Source organism: Sarcophilus harrisii, chromosome 1 (assembly GCF_902635505.1).
Source record: "Sarcophilus harrisii chromosome 1, mSarHar1.11, whole genome shotgun sequence".
NCBI lineage: Eukaryota > Metazoa > Chordata > Mammalia > Dasyuromorphia > Dasyuridae > Sarcophilus > Sarcophilus harrisii.
The window spans coordinates 84,169,607-84,192,931 of NC_045426.1; the positions used below are offsets into that span (position 1 = coordinate 84,169,607).

A 23,325-nucleotide genomic window follows, 5' to 3' on the forward strand; every position below is an offset into this window, starting at 1 on the left:
AGGCACCAGCAGTGGCCTGGGTTCCCTGGTAACTTCATTGTCCTGAAATTATGGGAATTTGGTGGGTCTGTGTTATGGACGCCATCCAGCACCAAAATTAGGATTTGTACAATCCTTCATTCCCAAAAGTTTCTGGGCATTAGAGAGCCAACTTAGTGTAAGAAATGATGGTATGGAGAGCGGGGCTTCTTATGCCATTTGACAGATGGTAAGATGAGATCAAAGGTTGAGATGGCTTAGGGGGGCTCAGATTTTTGATATCATAGCAGCTTCTTCCTGGTTCCTCTCTGGGTTCCCAATCTCAACTCCATAAAATCACTTAGTCAAAAGCATTTATGAAGCATTTACTATAGAACAGGCACCATTCTAAGTATAGGTGATATTATTTTATTTTTCAATTCTTGTTCTCCCTAGAGTCATTAACGTAAGATTTTCTGGGGGTTCAAGGCTCATAAAAAGCCTTGTTTTTCCAGAAGCACCTGAAAAAGAACTAGCTTCTTAGGGAATGACAGAATAACTAAGGTTAGTCTTTTAGCTTCAGTTTACCAATTCAATTGAACATTGATTAGTATTTATAAATAACAAGTTTGTTCTTTGTGGGACCAGCTTTTCCCAACAGCCAATTTTTCTCACCTCCCCTTTTCTTCCTGGTGTTGCCACAATACCCAACCCTAACATATACTATCTTGATGGCTTGGGTTAGTAGAGACAGACATGGCCTAGCTGTAAATCTGTTCTTCACCTGCTTGCAGAAGGGCACGATATTCCCACCAGCCGGGATTTATATCTATTATAGATGGAATCAAAGAGCCATTCTCTGGGCACATTGCCTCTCTACCTCAAGGAGATAACTTGGTTCCAATAGGTGTAAGGTTGCTGGGCTCAAGCCTTTAATATCTTAGTTCTGTGGCTTAATTCAAGTAGCTGATTTTCAGAGTCACTGCCAAACAGGGCCTCAAACTTTTAAAATAGGGGGCCAGTTCACTGTCCCTCAGACTGTTGGAGGGCCGGACTATAGTTAAAAAAAACAAAAAAACACTTTGTTTTGTGGGCCTTTAAATAAAGAACTTCATAGCCCTGGGTGAGGGGGATAAACGTCCTCAGCTGCTGCATCTGGCCCGAGGCCGTAGTTTCAGGACCCCTGGAATAAGCTGAAGAATACATAAAGGTAGATTATTTGGGGGATATACGGACTGCATCGGCACTGTGGGACTTGATTCAGTCTGGATCCCCTAACAAAGGCTGAGGCAGAGTGATCTGAAGGACAGTAAGGAGAGGGGAGAAGTGTTTCCTGGAGACATACGGGCAGGGGACTTGAGCTCCCAGGATATTGGTCCTAAGGCCGGGAACTTGCCACCCTCCTTAATCAGTCAATTACTCTGTGTCAGGCAGACAGCTAGATGGCGAAGCAGATAATCTGAGCACTGGGCACGGAGTCAGAAGACTCATGTTCAAAAACCTCAGACGCTCCCTAGACTAACCAAGTGATACAAAGTAAATAAAAGCAGCGTGGACGGAGGGAGCAGCACCCAGGAGAGAGCACCGGGCTTGCAATTGTGAAACCCAGCTCCAGACACTCACCGGCCGCGTGAGGCTGGGCACGTCACGTCCCCATTTGCCTCAGTTTCCAAAATAAGCGGGAGAAGGAAATGCCAAACTGTTGTGGGAGCAACCTGGCAGTGGCCGCTGGGTGTTAGGGGAGCCGCCTGCTCGTGGTTGCTGCGGATCTAATTCTGACCCGCGGAAGAGATCCCCAGCACAAGGAGACTGAGAAGCAGTCTCTGAGCTGCCTCCTTCTCCCTCTTGCCTCCAATTTGTTTCATTCCGAATTCACAAGCGACGTCTCAGTAAAACTCGCCCGTGTGCAATGCCTTCAAGTGTGTGAGGGTTCCCAGCTGTGGGGGCTTTGGGAGGACTGACCCGCCCCTTCCCACTTAGTCCTCCAGGCTATCTGCCGCGGAAACCCCAGATGGGGTAGGAGGAGTCAGCTGAAACCACAAGAAGGGTCCAGCATGGGGCGGGGCAAGAAAGGCAACACCCAAACGAGTCCTGCTCTCCGAGGGCTCACAGGGTAATGGGGGAAACGTGGTTTTGGTGTTTTTAAACAACTTTAGAAACCTCGCGAGCCGGGCCATCAGTTAGGGCAAGGCTGGGCCGCGTCCCTAAGGATTCGGGATACGGGGGAAACAGAAGGAGGGAGGGTGAATGCAAGCACACCGACCATTTCACAGATGGGGAAACTGACGAAGGGGGGGTTCCAGCCCAGGTTCTTTTTTCCCCCCCAAGCCCGGCCGCCCTCCCCCGCCCCCCCCCCCGGGAATTTAGGACCGCTTGGAGAGCATCTCTTTCCTTCTACAGAGGGGGAAACTGAGGCCCAGGGAGGGAGAAGGGCTTGTCTGGGAGAGGGAGAGAGTCAGCACAAGAACCCAGCCAGTCACTCCCAGGAGAATAATGGCCCCGTGTCAAAAAAAAAAAAAAAAAAAAAAAAAAAAAAAGGCAGCGGGAGGTCAGGGGACCCGCCTCCACCCGCTTCCCTCCCCCTCCCTCTCCCTCCTCCTCCTCCCCGCCGGCCGCTCTCATTCGGATAGCGCGCCTCGCTTTTGCGTCACTTCCTCCCCGCTTCCGGAAGCGACTCGGACGGAGCCAAATTTGAAGAGAGCCTAGAAGCTTCGGTCGCCTGTGGTTCTGGCCTAGTTCTATCCCTCGACGGGCGCCCCGTGAGGAAGCGCCCGGGGCCGGGATGCCGATCCGCGCGATCTGCACCATCTGCTCGGACTTCTTTGACCACTCCCGAGATGTGGCCGCCATCCATTGCGGGCACACCTTCCACCTGGACTGGTGAGTGCGGGCCGGGCCGGAGGTGGGGGGGGCAGGGCCTTGAGGTCGCTCCGCCCAACTTTTTGTTTTTCCGAAAGGGGGAAACTGAGGCAGGGCGCCTGGGGAAACGCCAGACAGCTCAGGGAATGCCCGGGTATCAGATGCTGACCTCTCGGCGTAACTCGGAATCGGAACGTTACATTATTATTGTGGGGTTAGCGTTGCTCTTTGCGGCCGGGCCGACCCCAATCCGGGCTCTTGAAGTTTCCGGGCGTGAGGGTTTGGGGCCGGACGCTGTCCCGGAGCTTTTCTGTGACGCCAGGGGGAGGCGCAAGGCGCAGTTTTCGGTGTGAGGCGGTGGTTCGCTATTGCCGGCTCCCGAACTCTTGCTGCTGCTGCTGCTGCTGCTGCTGGGGGCCACTTAGGAGCCGCGGGAAGAGATAGGTCATGGAACTCTTGAGAAGACCAGTAGTTAGTTCCCTTTCCTCTTTTGTTTGTGCGGTTTTGCGTGGAGAACGTACACCTGTGTCCAATTGCATGTCCTTCATTAAAATGTGGCTTTAAGACCAGGGAGAAATAAATGTATGTATGTCTACATACACACACACGCGCGCGCGCATACACACACATGTACATATACGAGAGAACGTTTTAGAACGTTCTGAAAAAGGAGTTTCATTTTTGACTTTGTGTTCTTTGGTTATACAAAGTCAGAATAGACTTGATTTAAAGGATTAGGCAGAAAACAGACTTGGGCTTGATTATTCTGTTTCTCTATGCTGAACTACGCTAAACGTCAAATAGCAGCATACTTATTAATGAAGCCTGGAGGACCATTTGTCCGAACCTGTTGGCTCAGAAGCAATGCACATAGTTTGTTTAGTAAAGCATATGGAAGGGATAGCAGGCAGCAAGATTCTTTTTGCTTTTTTTCGGTTTGCATTTTTCATATTTCTTTCAATATGTTTTTATTTTGTTCAGTATATTTTAAAATGTATTTAAATTTTTTTTTAAATTCCAAATTTTTCTCCCCTTTTCATTCCTCCCTAACTCCTTGAAAAGGCGAGCAATTTGATATCTGTTATACGTGTGAAGACGTGCCAAACATTTTCATATTGGCTATATTCAGGCAGCAAGGTTTTGTTTTTTTTAATTTGGTAATAGCTTTTACTTTTTTTTATTTTAGTAGGTTTGTTTTTTAATACCCACTGCTTTATGAATCATGTTGGGAAAGAAAAATCAGAGCAAAAGGGAAAAACCATGAGAGAGAAAAAACAGAAAAAAAGAAGTGAATGGAGCATGTGTTGATTTACATTCAGGCTTTTTCTGGATGCTGATGGCATTTTCTGTCCAAAGTCTATTGGGATTGTTTTGGATCACTGAATCACTGAGAAGAACCAAGGCTTTCATAGTTGATCATCATATATTCTTGTTGCTGTTGTATACAGTGTATTCCTGGTTCTGCTTGTTTTGCTCACCATCAGTTTATGTAAATCTTTCTAGACCTACTACCATCATTGACTATATCAATAACAAAACCAACAGGAATCATGTGATAATCTCAGTAGATACCAAAAAAGCTTTTGACAAAATACAGCACCCATTCCTGTTAAAAACACTAGAGAGCATAGAGATAAAGGGAGCCTTTCCTTAAAATAATAACCAGTCTCGAAAACCTATGTCAAGCATTATTTGTAATGGAGGGAAGCCTGGATACATTGCTAGTAACATCAGGGGTGAAATAAGGATGCCCATTATCACCATTATTATTCAACATTGTACTAGAAATAATGGCTTTAGCAATCAGGGAAAAAAAAAGAAGTTAATGGAATTAAAATTGGCAGTAAGGAAGTAAAACTATCTTTGCAGATGCCCCTGTGAGGTTGAGAATGTAAATATAATGTGTTTTGCAATTTGGGAGACTGATTTCCATAAAGATTAAATGGCTTGTCTGTGATTACATAGCAATAAACATCAACTTTGGGGTTTGAACCTAGGGCCTTCTAACTCCGAATCCTCTGCTCTTTTCACCATACCAGCTAGGTGGTGCACTGAATAGAGCACCAGCCCTGAAGTCAGGAGGTCTGAGTTCAAATGTGGCCTCAGACACTTAACACTTCCTAGTTGTGTGACCCTGGGCAAGTCACTTAACCGGAATTGCCTCATAGCCAAAAAAAAAAAAGAGAGGGAGAGAATCCTAGAAAATCCTCCAAAAACTTACTGAAAACAATTCACACCTTGCAGGATATAAAATAAACTCACAGAAATCATCAGCATTTCTATATATTACTGCAAAGCCCATTAGCAACAATTAGAGAAATTCCATTTAAAATTATTGTAGACAAAATAAAATACTTGGGGGTCAACCTGCCAAGACAAACCCCAAGAACTATGTGAACACAACTTCAAAGCACTTCTCAAATAAAATCAGAACTAAACAGTTGGAAAAATATCAGTTGTTCATGGTTAGGCCTAGCTAATGTAATAAAGGTGGCAATTCTGCCTAAATTGGTCTACTTGTTCATGGCCATACCAATCAAATAAAACTAAAAAAAAATAATAATAAAATTCATCTAAAGAAACAGGTCAGGAATATCAAGAGAATTAAAGAAAAAAATTACAAAGGATGGTGGCTTACCAGTACCAAACCTAAAACTATATTGTAAAGCAGCAATAATCAAAACCATTTAGTACTGGCTAAGAAATAGAGTGGTGGATCAGTGAAATAGATTAGATACATACCACACTATTAATAATTAAGGCCTATTGTAATCTAATATTTGATAAACCTCCAAATTCCGATTTCTGGAATAAGAGCTCACTTTTTTGACAAAAATTGCTTTTTATTTTCACAATAAATGCAGAGATAATTTTCAGTATTTGCCCTTGCAAAACCTTGTGTTTTCAAATTTTTCTCCCTCCCTTCTTCCCTTCCCCTCGGCAGCAAGTAATGCAAATAGGTTAAACATGTGCAATTCTTGTGTACATATTTCCTCATTATCTTGCTATATAAGAAAAATCAGACCAAAAAGGGGGAAAATGAAAAGAAAAAAACCAACCAACAACAAAAAAAGTGACATACTATGTTGTGATCCACATTTAATTTCCACAGTCCTCTCTCTGAAAGCAGATGACTCTCTCCATCCCCATTCTATTGGAATTGGCTTGAATCACCTCATTGTTGAAAAGAGCCAAGTCCATCACAGTTAATCATTACATAATCTTTTTGCTGTGTACAATGTTCTCTTGGTTCTGCTCACTTCACTTAGCATCACTTCATGAAGGTCTCTCCAGGCCTTTCTGAAATCATCCTGCTAATTAATTCTATTATATTTATATGATCTAATTTATTCAGTCATTCCCCAATTGATGGGCTTCCACTAAGTTTCCAGTTCCTTGCCACTACAAAAAGGGCTGCTACAAACATTTCTGTACGTCTCCTTTTTAATGATCTCTTTGGGATACAGTAGAGACACTGCTGCATCAAAGGATATGTTCAGTTTGAGAGCCCTTGAGCTTAGTTCCAAATTACTCTCCAGAATGGTTGGATCAGTTCACAGTTCCACCAGCAATGTATTAATGTCCCAGTTTTCCCACATCCCCTCCAACATTCATCATTATCTTTTCCTATCATCTTAGCCAATCTGAGAGGTAGTGGTACCTCAGAGTTGTTTTAATTAGGCAGCAAGATTCTTAGGTAGTCATTATGAAGCATACTGATGTGGGACAACATCAGACCTGGTGGGCAAAAAAAAAAATTCCAAGAAAGCATAACCCAAAGGAATGAAACCTAGCTATTGATTTTTGAGAAATGACAGTAATAGATTCCAAACTGTGGGCGCATGGTCAGAGAAGAGTTGGCTCACTTAAGGCAACAGTAACTGGCTAATTGCCTGTATGTTCTCAGTCACTAGATAGAGGTAGAGTCCATCATTTTGTACACATGAAGAACCCTGTTTTCAGGATATTTCCTAGTTATTAACTATGAAGAACAAATATTAGAAGAAATACAAATATTAATTATCATTTTGCCTATTTCAAACCTTTCCTTTGAACAGATCCTTTCTTCAAGAGGAACCTAGCTTGTCTCAGTCATGGCTACCTGCTGTATAGACTCTTCATAATTTATTAGCTCTCATTGATTATATTATGTAAGTTGTGTATAAGACAAGCTAAAAAAAATTCTCAACTAAAGCACAATTGTATTCTTCACCCAAATTAAAATTAATGTAAAGTTATAATATACAAATACCTTATTCATCACTTTACAGTTTACAAAGTTTTTCCATGATGCCCCTTGAGGTAGAAAATGTAAATATAATGTGTTTTGCAAGTGAGAAGACTGATTTCCATAAAGATTAAGTGGTTTATCTGTGATTGCATAGTATTAAACATCAGCATTGGGATTTGAACTAGGGTCCTCTAACTCCGAATCCTGTGCTCTTTTCACCATACCATAACATGCATGTTAAACTAAGTAACAGAGGCTTGACCAGTACCAGAAACAATTGCAATTTGGAAAAGAATAGTAATGGTAGAAGAATTGAAATTTCTGGTTAGCCAAAGGTTATTCCATTTTATGTGATTTTGGGTAGCTTGTGGAAACCTTTATCTGTAACTTTTGTTGAGTATACAGTGTGTACAGACTATACTATAACATTGTAGTCCTGGGGCACAAAGAGAAATTGGACTGAAGAAGAAATAAGGCTGTGAAATTAAAACATCCATTTTTTCAGCCAAATCATTTATTTGTACTTTCCAGCTGCTTAATATGAAGTGAGAATGACAACTTTAGTGTTTTTCACATCTTTCTTCTGAACTAAATTCTAAGTATTTGGAGCAGACACTACCTTATTCGTCCTTGCAACTTTTTTGATGAGAGGGAGATGACAAGTATAGTTCTCCCCATTTCTCAGATTGTAGAAACTAGGGAGACTAAAAGAAATGGAAAAACTGGTAAAGCTTAGCTCAAAATCCAGGTCTCCACCTACCTGTTTGACTATATTTTGTCTCCATGTTCCAAACTGATTCAAGTTTTCAGCTTTGAGTACAGACTGGGCTTTTCTCCAAGGGGTGTGTGTAACACTGGGTTCTAACATAGTTGCAGTACAGTATCGTAGACTTAGAACAGAACTAGAACTTGCATTTGACTTTGTAACAGGTGGTTTGATTGCTCCTTATTGTCTCCTAAGTGAAATCTCCACTCCTTACCTTGGTATTCCATAATTTGATCCCAACTTAAATCTCTTAAGCTTGATTTTAATACTGCCCAATAGTGATGCAGTTAAACCAGAAAACTCATCATTCCTCGAATGCATTTTGCTACTGCTGTGACTTGGCTTACATTGTTCTCTGTGCTTTGAATGTTACATTGTAGCAAGCTCAAAACACAATTCATCCAATTAATAAGCATTTATTAAATGCCTCCTATGTGGCAGGCATTGTGCACTGTTGGCATTAAGTACACTAATGCAAATGTAAAAAAGTTCTTCAACCTCTATCTCAGACTTTCCCTGTCCACACGGAGCTGCATTGTACTGGGTGGAGATGCATTGTCCTGGGGTTTCAGGAAAGATCTCTTGAAAGAAGCAGCATTTGCATTGAGCTTTGAAGGGATCCAGGAGTTCCAGGAGGCAGAATATTCCAGATAAGGAGATCAGCTTGTGCAGAGGGGCAGAGGCAGGAGGTTGAATGTCTCCAGGAAGATCACTTTGACTGGAGTATGGGAGGGTGAGGACTGTGCTAGCGTAGCCTAGAAAGTTGGCAAAAGTCAGCATATGAAGGACTCTAAATGCCAAGCAAAGGAGTTTGTATCTTAATATAAAGGCCGTGGGGAACCACTGAAGCCTCATGTTTGATATTTCTAAATCTGATGATGTTATGCTAAAGGAGTAGCATATTTAGACATGTCAGAAACGGTAGTTTAGCAGCTGGTTGAGGATGAATTAAAGAGAAGAGACCTGATATAGAGAGACCAAATAAGATCATTATCATTATCATTATCATTATTATTATGAGCTGTCTGAGCAAAATGATGGTCACATGATGGACTGAACTAGGTTACTTTTGCTAAAAGTAAACATGAGGCAACAGATAGAGACTGACATTTATAGCTAGATTGAGAATTATGTGGAAGAGATAATAGTATCACGATATAATTTGCATTTGATTAGATGTAGGGAGATGATATTGAAGAGTTTAAGATGACTTTACATTGTGAACCTCATTGACTGGAGAGGTGATAATACCCTCTGCAAAAATAGGGAATTTAGGAGGAAAATGGGCTTAGGAAACAAGATAATGAATTCTCTTTTAGATATGTTGAATTTTAAATACCTATGAGCCATCCAGATGGGCATGACAAGCAAGTAGTTAGAGAGATGAGTCTGAAACTTAGGAGAAAAATGAGGGTTGGATCTGTATATCTGGGAGTCATCTGCATGGAAATTATAGTTAAATCATTGGGAGCTGATGAGATTACCTAAAGACAGAAGAAGAGAAAGTCTATCTAGCACAGAGATTGAGTTGGAATACTCGTGCATTCATGAATTCCATATAGAGCATAATGCATAAAAAGAGACTGAGAAAAAGAATCATAATAGAAGTATCAGGACAACTCAGAAGAAAATATCCAGAAGGAGGGGTTGGTTAGTAGCATCAGAGGAATTAGAGGTGAAAAATGAGGACTGAGAAAGGGGATTTAGATTTAGCAAAAAAGACCTAGCAGAGATTAATGACCTAGCGGAGATCACTTTCTACTAGATGGTAGGGACAGAAGGGATATTATAAGAGGTTGAAAATAATAACAACAACAGTATGACTACTAACATTTATATAGTGCTTTAAGGTTTGCAAAGTATTTTTAAAATATTATCATTTTATCCTCATAGCAACCCTAGCAGGTAGGAGCTATTTTTATTATTATCTCTATTTTATTGATGAGGAAACTGAGGCAGAGATTAAATGAGTTGTCCTGGATCACAGAAACTAGAAAGTATCTGAGGCATTTGTATTTGAAGTATTTGAACTCAAGTCTTCCTCATTTCTAACCTCTCCATCCAATCTTTGTGCCATCTACTTTAGCAAAGGAGTAGGAGGTAAGAAAAGTAGAGACAATGGAAGTTGAGGTATATGATTATCCTTTGAAGGTCAAGTGAAGGTTTTTTAAGATGGGGGAGATCTTGGCATATTTGAAGGAAAAATTATTGGATATGAAGAGATTGAAAATGAAAAGAGATTCCATGATCAAGGGAGTATACTGGCAGAGGGAAGAAGGGAGGAAGGGATTAAGGATTAAGTAGAGGAATTGGCAATACCAAGAAAGATGGTGTGTGTGTGTGTGTATGAGTAAATCTTTACTTGTTGAAATTCTTTCCATTTTTCAAGGCCTTCCTTAAGTATTAGCTCTACATGAAGCCTTTCCTGATTATTATCACCTTTCCTCAAACCAGAACCAATCCCCTCTTAGTTTTTTTGTAACACTTTTCCTCTTGTGTGCTTATTATATTTTAATTAATATAATGGCTTTTTATAATTATATTACATAAGCATAGTATAGTAGCTTGAGCATTGGACTTGGTCAAACAAAGCTTTGATTCCTTCTCAGAAGTTCATATACTTTCCAGAACCTTAGTTTGTAAAATGAGGGTGATATTTATTTTAGCTAACTTGTAGACTTTTTAAAAAATCAATTTTCCCCAATTACATGTAAAAACAATGCTTAACCTTCATTTTTTATACTTTTAAATTCCAAATTCTCTATCATTGAGAAGGCAAGTAGTTTGATAAAGATTATACATGTACAGTCATGTAAAACATTTTCATGTTGTGAAAGAAAACACAAATCAAAAAAAAAAAAACTAAGCCCAAGAAAATGATAAAACAACAACTGGTATGATTCGATCTGTATTCAGATTCCATCAGTTCTTTGTATGGAAGTGGATAGCATTTTTTATCATAGGTCCTTTGGAATCATCTTGCATTTTTGGGACTGTTGGGAATTGCTAAATCATTCAGTTTATCATTGTATGCTATTACTACTACTGTGTACAGTTTTCTGGTTCTGTTCGTTTCACTTTGCATCAGGTCGCATAAGTCTTCGCAAATTTTCCTGAACAGCACAATAGTATTCCATCACAATCATATACCACAACTTGTTCAGCCATTCCCCAATTGATGGGCATCCCCTCAATTTCCAATTCTTTGCCAATACAAAAAGAACTGATATAAATATTTTTGTACATATAGGCCTTTTTCCTTGTTTTGTTTTGTTTTTTAAATTTCTTTGAGATATAAATTTAGTAGTATTTAGTAGTATTACTCACCAAAGGGTATGCACCATTTTAGTATCTGTTGAAATAATCATAAGACTTCAGTTGGCTTTGCAATTGATATGGTCAATTATGTTGATGATTTTCCTAATATTAAACCAATCCTGCTTCTTGGGATAAATTCCACCTGGTCATAGCATATGAACCTTGTGATAAATTGCTGGAATTGTCTTGCTAGTAAAGTTTCAAAATTTTCACATCAATATTTATTAGGGAAATTGGTCTGTAATTTACTATTTCTGTTTTAGCTTCTACTGTTTTACTTATCAGCACCATCTTTGTGTCATAAAAGGAGTTTCGCCACGCCAGTTTTTCCAAATAGCTTATATAGTATTGAAATTAATTGTTCTTTAAATGTTTGGTAGAATTCACTTGTGAATCCATCTCGCCCTCAGAATTTTTTCCATTAATGTCTTGTTCAATTTCTTTTTCTAAGTTATTTAGGCATTCTATTTTCTGATCTGTTAATCTAGGTAATTTATATTTTCATAAATATTCATCCATTTCACTCAGATTGTAAGATTTATTGGCATATAATTGGGCGAAATATTTCCTAGTGTTTGCTTTCATTTCTTCTTAATTAGTGGTGGTTTCGCCCTTTTCCTTTTGGATACCAGATTTTTGGTTTTCTTTCTTTCTTTCTTTCTTAAATTAAATTAATCAATGACATCTGTCTTGTTGGGTTTTTTATAAAACCAGCACCTAGATTTACTTTTTAACTTGATGGTGGTTTTTACTTTGAATCTTATTAATTTCACCATTGATTTTCAGGATTTCCAATTTGGTGTTGGGGGGAGGGGTTTAATGTGTTCTTTTTCAAGTTTTTTAAGTTGCATGCCTAATTCATCGATCTGTTCTTTTTCCATTTTGTTGATGTAAGAATTTAGAGAAATAAATTTTCCCCTAAATACTACTTTGGCTTCTTCCCCTACATTTTGATATGTTGTTTCCATTGTCATTCTCTGAAATTATTGATTGGTTTTTATGATTTGTTTTTTGACTCAACATATTCTTTAGGATTAGATTATTTTCCAATTAATTTTTTTGTCTACATTTATTTTATTTTTTTTTCAGATAAAATTTTTTTTTTATTATAATAACTTTTTATTGACAGAACCCATGCCAGGATAATTTTTTACATTATCCCTTGCACTCACTTCTATTCCGATTTTTCCCCTCTCTCCCTCCACCCCCTCCCCTAGATGGCAAGCAGTCCTATATATGTTGAATATGTCGCAGTATATCCTAGATACAATATATGTGTGCAGAACCAGTTTTCTTGTTGCACAGGGAGAATTGGATTCAGAAGGTAAAAATAACCTGGGAAGAAGAAAAACAAAAATGCAAACAGTTTACATTCATTTCCCAGTGTTCTTTCTTTGGGTGTAGCCGCTTCTGTCCATCATTGATCAATTGAAACTGAATTAGGTTTCTTTGTCAAAGAAATCCATTTCCCTCAGAATACATCCTCATACAGTATCGTTGTTGAAGTATGTAATGATCTCCTGGTTCTGCTCATTTCACGTAGCATCAGTATTCACGTAGCCTCTCTGTATTCATCCAGTTAACTTTTAATGGTCTATTTGGGGATATACACAGTTTTATAGCTCTTTGGGCATAATTGCCCAAAATTGCCCTGTAGAATAGTTGAATCAATTCACAACTACACCAACAGTAGTACCTTGCAGACTTGTGAGAACAGTACTTTGCAAGTTTAAAATACACAAATTGAGGAGTTATTTGTAATCCTATTTTATCATTCCTATTAAACTGTAAGTACTACTTGGGCAGAAAATCATAATATAGTAAGAAAAGCCCCAGATCTGGAATTAAGAGTACATCCTAGCTATATTCTGTACTATTACTGTCTTAGTGTCTTTAAGTAAATCACTTAACCACACTGGGTCTTTTTTTCTTGTCCATAAAGGTAGGGGATTTAATTAAGTGATACCTAAAGGCTCTGTTGGTTTAGAAATAGGGATTTATCTGCCTATCATATCTTGAATCCTCTCAGTGTAGGCTTTTATACTCAATAAATGCTTGATTTGTATTTCACAAACTTCCTGAAGCAGTTATTTCAGGCTTATGAACTTTTTGCTTAGCAATATCTAAAAATGTCCATTTTGCCCTTTCTTTCTTTTTCAGCCTCATTAAGTGGTTTGATACTGCTCCAAGTCGTACATGTCCACAATGTCGGATCCAGGTAAACTATTATTTCTAGGGGTAATGGTGATGGTAGGTGTGCCTTGATGAAAGACTGTCTTTCTTTATTGAAGTGACTGAATGAGAAGAGCTCTTGGAATATCAAACTTGTCCATGGCCATTTCTCCATGTCTTTATGTCTATAGCCACATAGCAGCTTTATTTGAGCATCCTCATTCTGTGTAAAGTTTCAACAAGATGATACCATGAGGGACTTCAAGCAGATGCTGGATGAACACTTGGGTTTGTTATAGTGAAGATTTTTTTTTGTTATGGGTCAAACTAGATAGCTGCTAAAAAGCCCCTTCTAACTATCAAAATTTTGTGATTCTGTGTGTCAAAATCAGTGAGAAGTCAGATTCTTTTCCCATTATGTCAAGTAATACCATGTGAAAACTAGTCTCCATATTTTTCCTGATTTCCTTAAGGTCCAATGCCTTTGGCTGCTTTGTTTTCATTGAGTTACCATAGAATAGTGGGATTTTTATCAGTGGAAGTGGTCATTCAATTAAACAGTGTCATAACTTTAAAGAACACAAAATTGTGACCCCCTGGGTTTGTTGAGAGCAGGGGTCACTCTGAAGCTATCCATTTTAGCTAGAATGCACCTGCTGTTCTGAAAGAATCCTGTTCCTAATTCTTTCCTTTAGAGGAAGATCAAAATGCCATTTCTGATATAATCCTAAGTGTTCTGAGTGTGGAAAGAGAAAGCGATTTACTTCACAGTCAGATGCTTCATCGCTTCTTTTTCCCCTTAATACCTACTTCTTGGTCTGGGTACTGATAATGAGTCTTGTTTTCCCTATTCTATTTTCCCATCTAGGTTGGCAGAAAATCCATTATCAATAAGCTTTTCTTTGACCTTGCTCAGGAAGAGGAAGCAGGCTTGGATGCAGAGACCTTAAAGGTATGCAGAAACAAATAAAGATTCATAGTTTTATATGCAGACTTTTTCCCCCCCTAATTTTTATATATTGAAATGCTTATGTTTAATGTTTATTAAATAAGCAGTTAATGTTTGTTTTAATTTAAGGTATGCAGGGCCACTATGCAGGAGAAATGTTTTTCAACTTTATTATTCAATAGAACCCCTATGGCATTTTGTGCCTACTTATAAAGGTCGGGGTTTCTGTGTTGTTAGAAAAGACAGCTCAGTGTTAATAACTGGGCTCTTGTCACAGGAGATTGAAGCAAAGGAGAATTATAAAGTAGTGATATGGTTAGGGAAACAGATGCAGGAACAAGGTGATCTTGGGATTTAAAACTGTGAAGGCCCTTCAGGCAAGTCCATTTATAAATAAGGAAAATGAGGCCCCCAAAAAGTAAGTGGCCAACTTGGAATTTGAACCCAGGATCCCCATTTGCCCCTCAGTTTGCTCCTAAGCTCATTCTTATTATTTTTATGTGAGCCAACGTGACATAATGGAAAGAGCACTGGATTTAGAGTCAAACTGCTCTTATCTGCAGTCTTCATGAAATTCCTGCACAGTTTTCAGCTTGAAAAACACTAATGTAATGTCCCCATTCCCTGGACACTTAATACTGCAGTGGTGTTTAGTAGTGAAAGCCACATTGCTATATTTGTAAACCTTTGTACTTGTAGATTTCTCAAAGCCCTTCTTGGATGTTCTTTCAAATTGCTTATGAAACGATTTAATTCTGCCAGCCTCATTTTGTAACTAGGGAAATTGAGTATAGCATATACAGTAGAAATAATTGAGCTTCTTTACTCTTAAAGTTCCCAGTGACTTGGCCTTTGGCTTTGGAGTATTGTGTAGTCTTCCACAGCTGACTCACAGAGCTGAGGATCTCCATTTGGATTCTTTTTGTTAACATTCTGGACATGATGTGGCTAGAATCATAGGGCTCCCTAAATAAAGATGTGTTAGAACTGACAAAGTAATTGCTGGGTTTTAAGGGTTAATTTTGCTAGGCATTGAATTGTTCTACTTTCCTGCTGGTAGCTTAGTGACACATTTGCTTCCTTTGAGCCTTGAGTTAGCTGAAGTTCAAATAATGGGACTCTTGTACCCTCTTCTGTTTCAAACCAGTGTGCTCAGCCATTACCATCATTTCCATTGTCATGGCAACAGCTCCGTTTTTAAATGGTATAGCCTCTGTAATGATAGCAGCAATGACATCTTCCAATACCTTCCTGCTTAAAAAATATAAATTGAGAATAGGGGAGGAGGGCAGAGTATTATGGGACTGAAAGAATGATTTTAAGTAAGTTCTTAGTAAAGCTTGTAACAAACTATGAAAGAGATTAGAGGGACCTTGGGTTTTTGTTTGATTCATTTGGCTGGTATTTTTCCCTGGTTAACTGTTAGAGTATCCTTCATTCCTCAAATATCCAGACTGTCCGACCAGTAAGTATTTGGAGGCCTAAAGCTAATAAGGAAGTTCCCAGTAGATCTCAGGAAGCAGGTTCTTAATCTATCTTGAGGTTATGGGATTCCCAAATGGATTTAAAACAGAATGTAAGCTAACTAGTTTGTCTCTTTTTTAGAATATATATAATCTGAGCCTTAGTTTCAGCATCATCTATTACAACTCCCTCTAATACCTACTTATGATGTGGAGATAACCCCAGATTTGCTAGAACACAAGCTTTGACAAAATTTGTCACACTGCAAGGGTCACCTAGTAAATTCTTATCTAAGCACCAGCTTAGCCAGCCTTATTGAGATGGCCTGACAGGTTTGCCACAAGATGATGAATTTTTTTTAAGTGGAGCAAATAATGAAGATGGTCTTCTAAAACATGGAAGTTTTATATGTAGCCTGCATCAGTAAAGGGAGTATCTACACTAAAATAAATTTTTTTTAGGTATTAAAATAAATTTTTGTATGGGAATAGTGTTCTGGAGACTGGCACTAGAATGCATCCTTGTATCATCAGTGTAGACTTAGTTATGTCCCTTATGTCCTCAGTACCTTTACTTTTGTGTTTATTAATAGGAAACTCCTCTTAAATTCAGACAGCACTAAAACAATTAGAAATAGTATAGAGAGTATTTGTAATGCCCTAGACCTCTGACCATGTTTGTTTCCTTGCAGAATGAACTGGATAAGACTAGAGCCCAGTTGTCCTTGAAAGGTGAGTTACAGAAAGATATGCTCACACCCTCCAGATAGCTGAGAAATTTCCTAAAGAAGTACACAAAGTCTACTTGGAAGGAGGGAAGTCCTAAATAAGCCTTCATCTAAGAATTGATTATTAGCTGGACCTCTCCTCATGTGGTTGAGTGTATTCTTAACAGAATGCATCACTGAGATTATTCTGGTGAGCCTGTGCAACTTTGCAGCCACTGACTTTCTGCCTCCTGTTCCTAGCTGATTTGTATAAAACAGCTCAGAATATGAAAGTGAATGTTTCTCTGTTGGTTATATTAGTCAGTGTGGCTGTGAAAAGGGGGAAACTCTGGAACCTGAAACAAAGTCCTGGGAGTTTTGGAAGTTGGGTTCTGGGAACAGCTTATTTACAGAGATCGAGTCATAAAAAAAAACCAGAATGAGTTTTGTCATTCCAAAGACCTTAGCCTGGATCATACTAAAAAGAAAGAATCTTGAAGAGGAAGAAGAACTGACTTGTCTATTAGTTTAGGAAGGATTTGGAATCTTCTAGTTTCTTATGTGGCTAATGGTGTTTAGCAGGGAGAACTGCATTTGTTCTCATTTGAAGTATCTTATGGAGTAGAAGCTAGTGCTCCTAGCCTCTTTGGAGCAAATGAGAAATCTTAGAAAAATCAGTATGCAAACACTCTTACTGGCTTTTTAGTTTGTGCCCCCACTACCCCATTTCTATATACCCTGTCACTCTTACACTCACACATACACGTACATTCACATATATACACATTCTCACACACTTCTTCATCTTGCAGTTGGCAGAAGAGTACAAGACACTAGAATTAGGGAACTATGTTGTGCTGATTTGAGTGTCTCTTTCTAGTAAAAGAGAAGAAGGATTGCCAATCCATTGTTGACTCTTTAAGAGAAATTCTAGATGTGCGCAATATCACCATAGAATCACTGCAGAAAGCCCTGGGCGAGTCAGAAATGCTGTGTTCAACCTTCAAGGTAAGTCCTTTGGGGATCTCTGTGCTTCAGATTTATAGCTCTCCTTCCTCTACAGGGAGTAATTCTCTATGTCACTGACAATACTTTCTGGTGGTAAGGACCATAAGACTGACTAAGAATTCCCTATTCTTGAGGTTCTCTACAATCTCTGCTTTGGTTTCCCCTTGTATAAATTGGAGATAAATTCCTGCCTCTTATTAGTCCCTCTAGGACAGATATTATTAAACTATAAACTTAAATTTTTTTTATTTATTTATTTATTTATTTTGATGACTGGATTAGGTTCCTTTACAATCCTGAACGTTTTATTTTATGCATTTAAAAATGTTATTCTGAGAAGGGGGCCCATAGGCTTTACTGGACTGCCCAAGGGGGGCTGGGGGGAAAAGGGGGGGCAATGATACAAAAAGTTAAGAATTCTTATTCTGGGACTTTAGGAAGAGAATATGAGGAATGCTTTGAACAATCTACCTTGTTATATAGATAAGCCAAATTCTAAAATGACTGAGAGTGCAGCCAAACTCTAGCCCTTTGGGGACCTATATGGGCCCATTAAGGCAGCTGTGGCAGCCAAGTTTATATATTGACTTTGAAAAGTGCAAAACAGCTCAGAAAAGGCTTTCTAAGGTCCTTCCAGCCATAGGCACTTATAAGACAAGAACTAACAGACCAGGGTGAGTCAAGCCCTTTATGCCTGAGATAGGCCCAGGCCAGCTTCAAGAAGGCAGCTGATGAGACAGGCCTCAGGAAGCCTCCCATTAGTGCCTCAGCCTTCGACCAAGCTGCTCTCTGGAGCCAGATCAAACAGCATCCCAGGGAAGAGCAGGGGACTTTGAAGTTGAATGTGCTCAACTGACCGGGAAGATCAAAGCAAACGGCCCCCAAACCCAAATGAATATTGTATCAGCATGGGCCTGTTGGCCTCTTTCCCTCTTCAGCCCCCCTGCCCTCCCTAAGGGGGAATGAGACGATTGATCTGAACTGGAGCTTGGTATTCTAGCTGCAAAGGAAGCAGCAACCCCATGTGATATGCTGTTTGAAAGGCAGGTGTTGTTCTGCAGGAGGTCAGACTGCAGGGTTTTCGTTGTTTCTTCAGTTTTGTTTTAAGGACCTGGGTGAAGAAGGGAAGGAACATGTAGGAGCTTAAATCAGGCATCAAGATTAGTGTGGAGGTTGGGGAATGAGTGTGGGGAGAAGTGATTATCTTGAAAGGGAAGAATCTGTCAATTACATTTCTAGAAATTTCTTAGGTAAAGGACTAACTCTCACAATATAGTATAGTGGGAACCACACACTGATATGAGGGAGGATAAATACAGAGCTACCTCCTCAGTCTGAGCAAGAGCCAAACCAAGTTTGCTTTAAAATGGTAAGCACAAATTAATGGTGGATGATTGATGCTCCTTTTTCATCGTCATTTTCTTTCTGTACAAAGTTATAATCTAATACTTCATCTTGGTGTGGAGCTGACCCTACATTCTCAAGAGCTATACTAGGGAAAAATATAAACTCTGGTGCTTAAAAAGCTTTGAGTAACATTCTGGAACCAAATAACATCTACTTTCTGAAAATGAAGTACAGAAAACTCATCACCAGCGACCGTCCACTCAAATATGAATTCTTTGGCCTTGATGGTCCATAAGCAGGACAAGTGCAGCCTCATTCTGTTTGTGCAGTGGAAGAAAAGGAATTGGGGGGTACAGAATCACAGAAGTTTAAATGATTTAAAAACGTTAACTTTTGTTGTCTTGATATTCTATAAATATGAAATCCTTGCCCACTGACGTAGTAGACATAGTACTAGAAGAAACAAATTATATCAGCGTTGGCATTCTTGCAAAAAATAAAATAAAACAAGGACAAAGGAAGTTCTGTTTGAATGAAAGAGTTGACTACAGGTTTTTCACAGAGAGGCAAGTAAAAGATTTGATGGAATTAGTTTCATTATGTATCCAAAGGTAATTAAGAAACATCATTTCATGAGACATTTGCTAACTGCTACTTGTTTGCTAACATTGTAGAAGACAAGAAAGTATAGAAATTCTCTTTGAAACTGAAGAACTCACTAAGCCCTTTTAAATTAAATAGATGTGTAATATAATTCCTCAGATGCTGGGTTTCCTATGTTACTGTCATTTCTCTAACCTTCTTAGATGCCTTTATTTTTTAATGTCTTTTTTATTATGACAAATGACATCCATTGTACAAAGAATAAAAAGGATTATATGTGAACCTGCACTTGAATTACATATAGATTGGATTTTTTAAATGAACACTAAATTTAATGTGATAATTACAAAACTACCCTTCTTGTCTGTCTTCCCATTTGAATTTTTCTTGCTCTCTTTTGTGTATTTTTTTTTAGCACTTTATTGATGCTTTTTTCCTTCACTTGTTTTCTTTGAAACTTAAGTACCATCTTCATGAAGTTTTTCCTAATCCCCCAGCCGCTAGAACAATTCCCTCAAAAAAATCACCTTGTATTTATCTTTTATAACACTTATACATGTTGTCTTAAGTTCCTTGGAGGCAGAGATTATTTCATTTTATGTCCTTGTACTCCCAGCACCTTGCACAGAGTTGGCACATAGTAGGAACTTGACAAATGCTTAATGATTGATTTCTTACAGCTTGGTTGAAAACAGGTCTCTGCAATCTGTAGGTTACAATAATTCATGTTTGGTTTATAATTTGTATCTCATCTCTAAAGTACCCTAGAAACAGGAAGATGACGGTTTCCTCTTCAAGTAGAAAAAACAGGTACCAGGAGAAGTAGTAATGACCCCTTGTCATTCAGCAAGTCTAGTACAGTCAGAGTGGATCTTGAAATGGTGGGCTGCTAGGTGCATTCCTCATGTTGAATAGCATGCCCGAATTGTTTTCTCAGGCCTGTGTCTTATAAGGGAAAAAAACCCATCCTGTGAGTGGAAATCCTTAGGAATCCACTGAAGCAACAATTTGTTTTTCTTCCCAGAAACAGATTACATACTTAGAGCAGCAACAGAGTCAGATCAAAAATATGAAAGAGGAGACCTGCCGACTGAGGAACAAAATGAAGACCATGGAACGGTGAGATTGGGACCCAAGAACTAAGCCAATATCACCAGTGCCCTTTAAGAAAGGCTGTGACAGTGCATAGCCTTCTCTTTCCATCTCTTCTTCCTTTTGCTATCTATGAGGAAGAAGGCTAGGAAATGTTTTCTACAAAAGTTTTCCCTTCTGTCATAGCTCTCAAGAATGACAAGGGAGCTGGTTCACATGTTTGGTTTTGGTTCTATTTTTCATAGCTCTGAGAAGGGGAAAATAGGAGAAGAATAATCCTACCTAGCTGTGAGTATTAAGCACTTTAATGCAGGGAACTCATGACTTTCCAGGCCAGTGAGATCTTCCAGCATAAGAAGATTGACTATGCTAACAGCTGGTGAGATACAAAGTTTAGATGTGATTCATTCAGTGCATTTCTGGAGCTTAGAGTGATAGGGGAATATGACCTGTGCACATATAATTATGATATTAAATAATGAATGTTAAGTACTTCAGATAGATCTAAATATATTATGAGGTTGGGGACAAGAGGTGGCATTGAGGAAAGGCTTCTTAGCAGCACATTAAGAATGGGTGAGGAGAAAGAACCATTCTAGACGTGTGAATTGATAAGACTACAGAGCAGTGTCACCCAGGAAGGAAAATAAGTGGTCTACTTGGAAAAACAAGCTGAAAATATGTAAAGGGGAATAATAAAAGACGTGGCTGGGAAAGTTTGGGTTTTATATGTTAGCCTTAAGTGCCACACCAAAAAGTTTTGCTTGGGCAGCAGGAAGCCAAAGAGTGACATGTCAAGGACAACTAGGCTTAGCAAGATGAAAGAAGAATTGGGAGGGAGGAAGAAAATAGGAAAAAGAAGACCCCTTTGGTTAATTTTAAAATCTAGATCCATTGTATTGTGAGCCTGAATTAGAGTGGTTGCTGTGCAAATAGTGAGGGGGTAATGGATATGCCCCACTCTCAGAGTAATACCAATTATCACAGATGTCATAGGAAACCCACTGACCCATGATAAGGCCCTTCTCACATGATCCCTTTCTACTTCACTAGTTTTTCTCTCTCATTGACCTTTTTTAGTTTTCCTATATTTGCCTGGAAATTTCCCTGTGCCATGCTCTCTCACTCACTCCTCTAGGTATCAGTTGACACCCCATACCTCCCCAAGGGTTCCATCTCATTCCCTACCCTTCCCAGGACAAGAAAACTTTTCAAGTACCAAATAGCCCAGGACTGATTCAGTGTAAGATCCTCATTTCCTTTCATTTCCAATGCGGCACTTATCACTGGAACCCTCCCATCTCCAGAGTAAAGCCAACTTTCCCCTCCTTTTCAGCCCTTCCCATTGTCTCTCCCCCAATCCTTTTCTACTCCTTATCCATTCCCCTATGGATTCTTCTCTTTCTGAAGCTAAAGAAAACGCCTTCCTGTTATTGTCAGCCTTTGATTTGACTCTAGGGTATCACTCAATGTTGTCTGTCCCCCTCTTCTCTTCTTCCCATGTACCTTTCCATAGTAATGTAATCCCACAAAAGCATTCACCTGCAAGCAAAATTTTCCTAGGCTCTGTCCATAATATTGTTCCTTATCTACCTCTTCACCATTACCTCCACCAGATTTCTACCTTCACCCCTGTTTCCTAGTCTACCTTTAGAAAGTTGTCTTTTATGGGTCTTTGTTGCTGTCTGCATTTATTCACTACTGCATTTTTGTTGTTTTGGATGTGTTGAAGAAGAAAATAATGTCTTCAGTTCTGTTTTTCTTTCTAAAAATGTTTCAAATTCTTCTTTATTGTTAAATGCCCTCTTTTGTTCTATATGTTTAAACTCAGATTTGTAGGATAGGTTACCTTAGGCTTCAACCTTCATTTCCCATGGTCTTAGGAACACATTATTCCATTCCCTCCTCCTTATTCTAGTGGGTGCTTAAGTCTGATGTTATTCAAATATCCTTTCCTTTGTATTTGAAGGTCTTTCTACTGATGGCTTGCAGAACTTGTTTCTGAATTTCGTTATTAACCATTATTGTGTCTTGGAATTTGCAGCCTTGGTTTTGTTTTTTGGTTATTTTTTCTGGAAGCAAATTGTGAATTCTTTCAGTTGGGATTTCATTTTTCTGTGTTCAGAAGTTCTGGACTTTTCTGTTATTTCCTTCATTGTGGTGTTTAGGGTTTTTTGTCCTGTAATGTTCTTCTGGGAGACCTCTGATTTTTAGCTTGTCTTTGTAGCCTGTCTTGGAGATCTATATATTTTGCTTAGTGAGTATATTTTTTTTTAATATTTTGGTTTTTGCTTGTGTGTGTGTGTGTGTGTGTGTGTATTTTTGTTGTTTTTTGGCGAGGTTTATCATTGCAGATTCAGAATGTTTTTCTGTTCTGCCCATTGTTTTTGTTGGGCATAAATCCTGCTCTCATGATTCTCATTTATTTTTAAACTATTCAGGAACTGCATGTTGTGGTTCCATGTTCTCCTCAGATTCCACAGTGTCCTCCTCTATCTTATCAAGTGTTGGATCATTCCTTTATTTTGCAGTATTTATTCATGGATGCCTGAACTTGTTTACTAGATCTAGAAGCCATCTTTCCTTCTGTTACTGTTTTTTCTGTTAACTTACCTGTTTATGGTCAAGGTTTTTGAGATTTCTTCCTAAAATTTTTGACATTTTCAGTCTGTCTCTATCCTCTCCCTTCCTTTTCTTATCACCCACTTCCTGGCTTCCTTTCTGATAGTGGTTTCCTTAGGGGCTGGATCTCAAAAGTGTCTCAGTCTTCTCCCACACTGGGCAATTCAGAGTTCACCAATCTAGAGCTCTGCCCCATCTGACTTATGGGTAATCATAACTGACCCCAGCTG

The 23,325-nt window shown here is 39.0% G+C and overlaps 1 protein-coding gene across 2 annotated transcripts in view; it reads left to right on the forward strand.

Annotated features, from left to right (window-relative positions):
- Positions 1–2,586: 2,586 nt before the first annotated feature.
- The window catches only part of TRAIP (TRAF interacting protein), a 49,099-nt gene continuing 28,360 nt past the window's right edge, over positions 2,587–23,325 (forward strand). Inside the window, exons 1-6 of one of the 2 annotated variants that reach the window (XM_031959061.1) lie at positions 2,587–2,838; positions 13,293–13,350; positions 14,173–14,256; positions 16,409–16,448; positions 17,304–17,431; positions 20,406–20,500. In XM_031959061.1, the coding sequence (XP_031814921.1) occupies positions 2,741–2,838; positions 13,293–13,350; positions 14,173–14,256; positions 16,409–16,448; positions 17,304–17,431; positions 20,406–20,500 (503 nt within the window). In that variant the 5' untranslated portion in view covers positions 2,587–2,740. The remainder of the gene's footprint in view (positions 2,839–13,292; positions 13,351–14,172; positions 14,257–16,408; positions 16,449–17,303; positions 17,432–20,405; positions 20,501–23,325) is intronic. The other variant, XM_031959057.1, reaches the window with a different exon arrangement.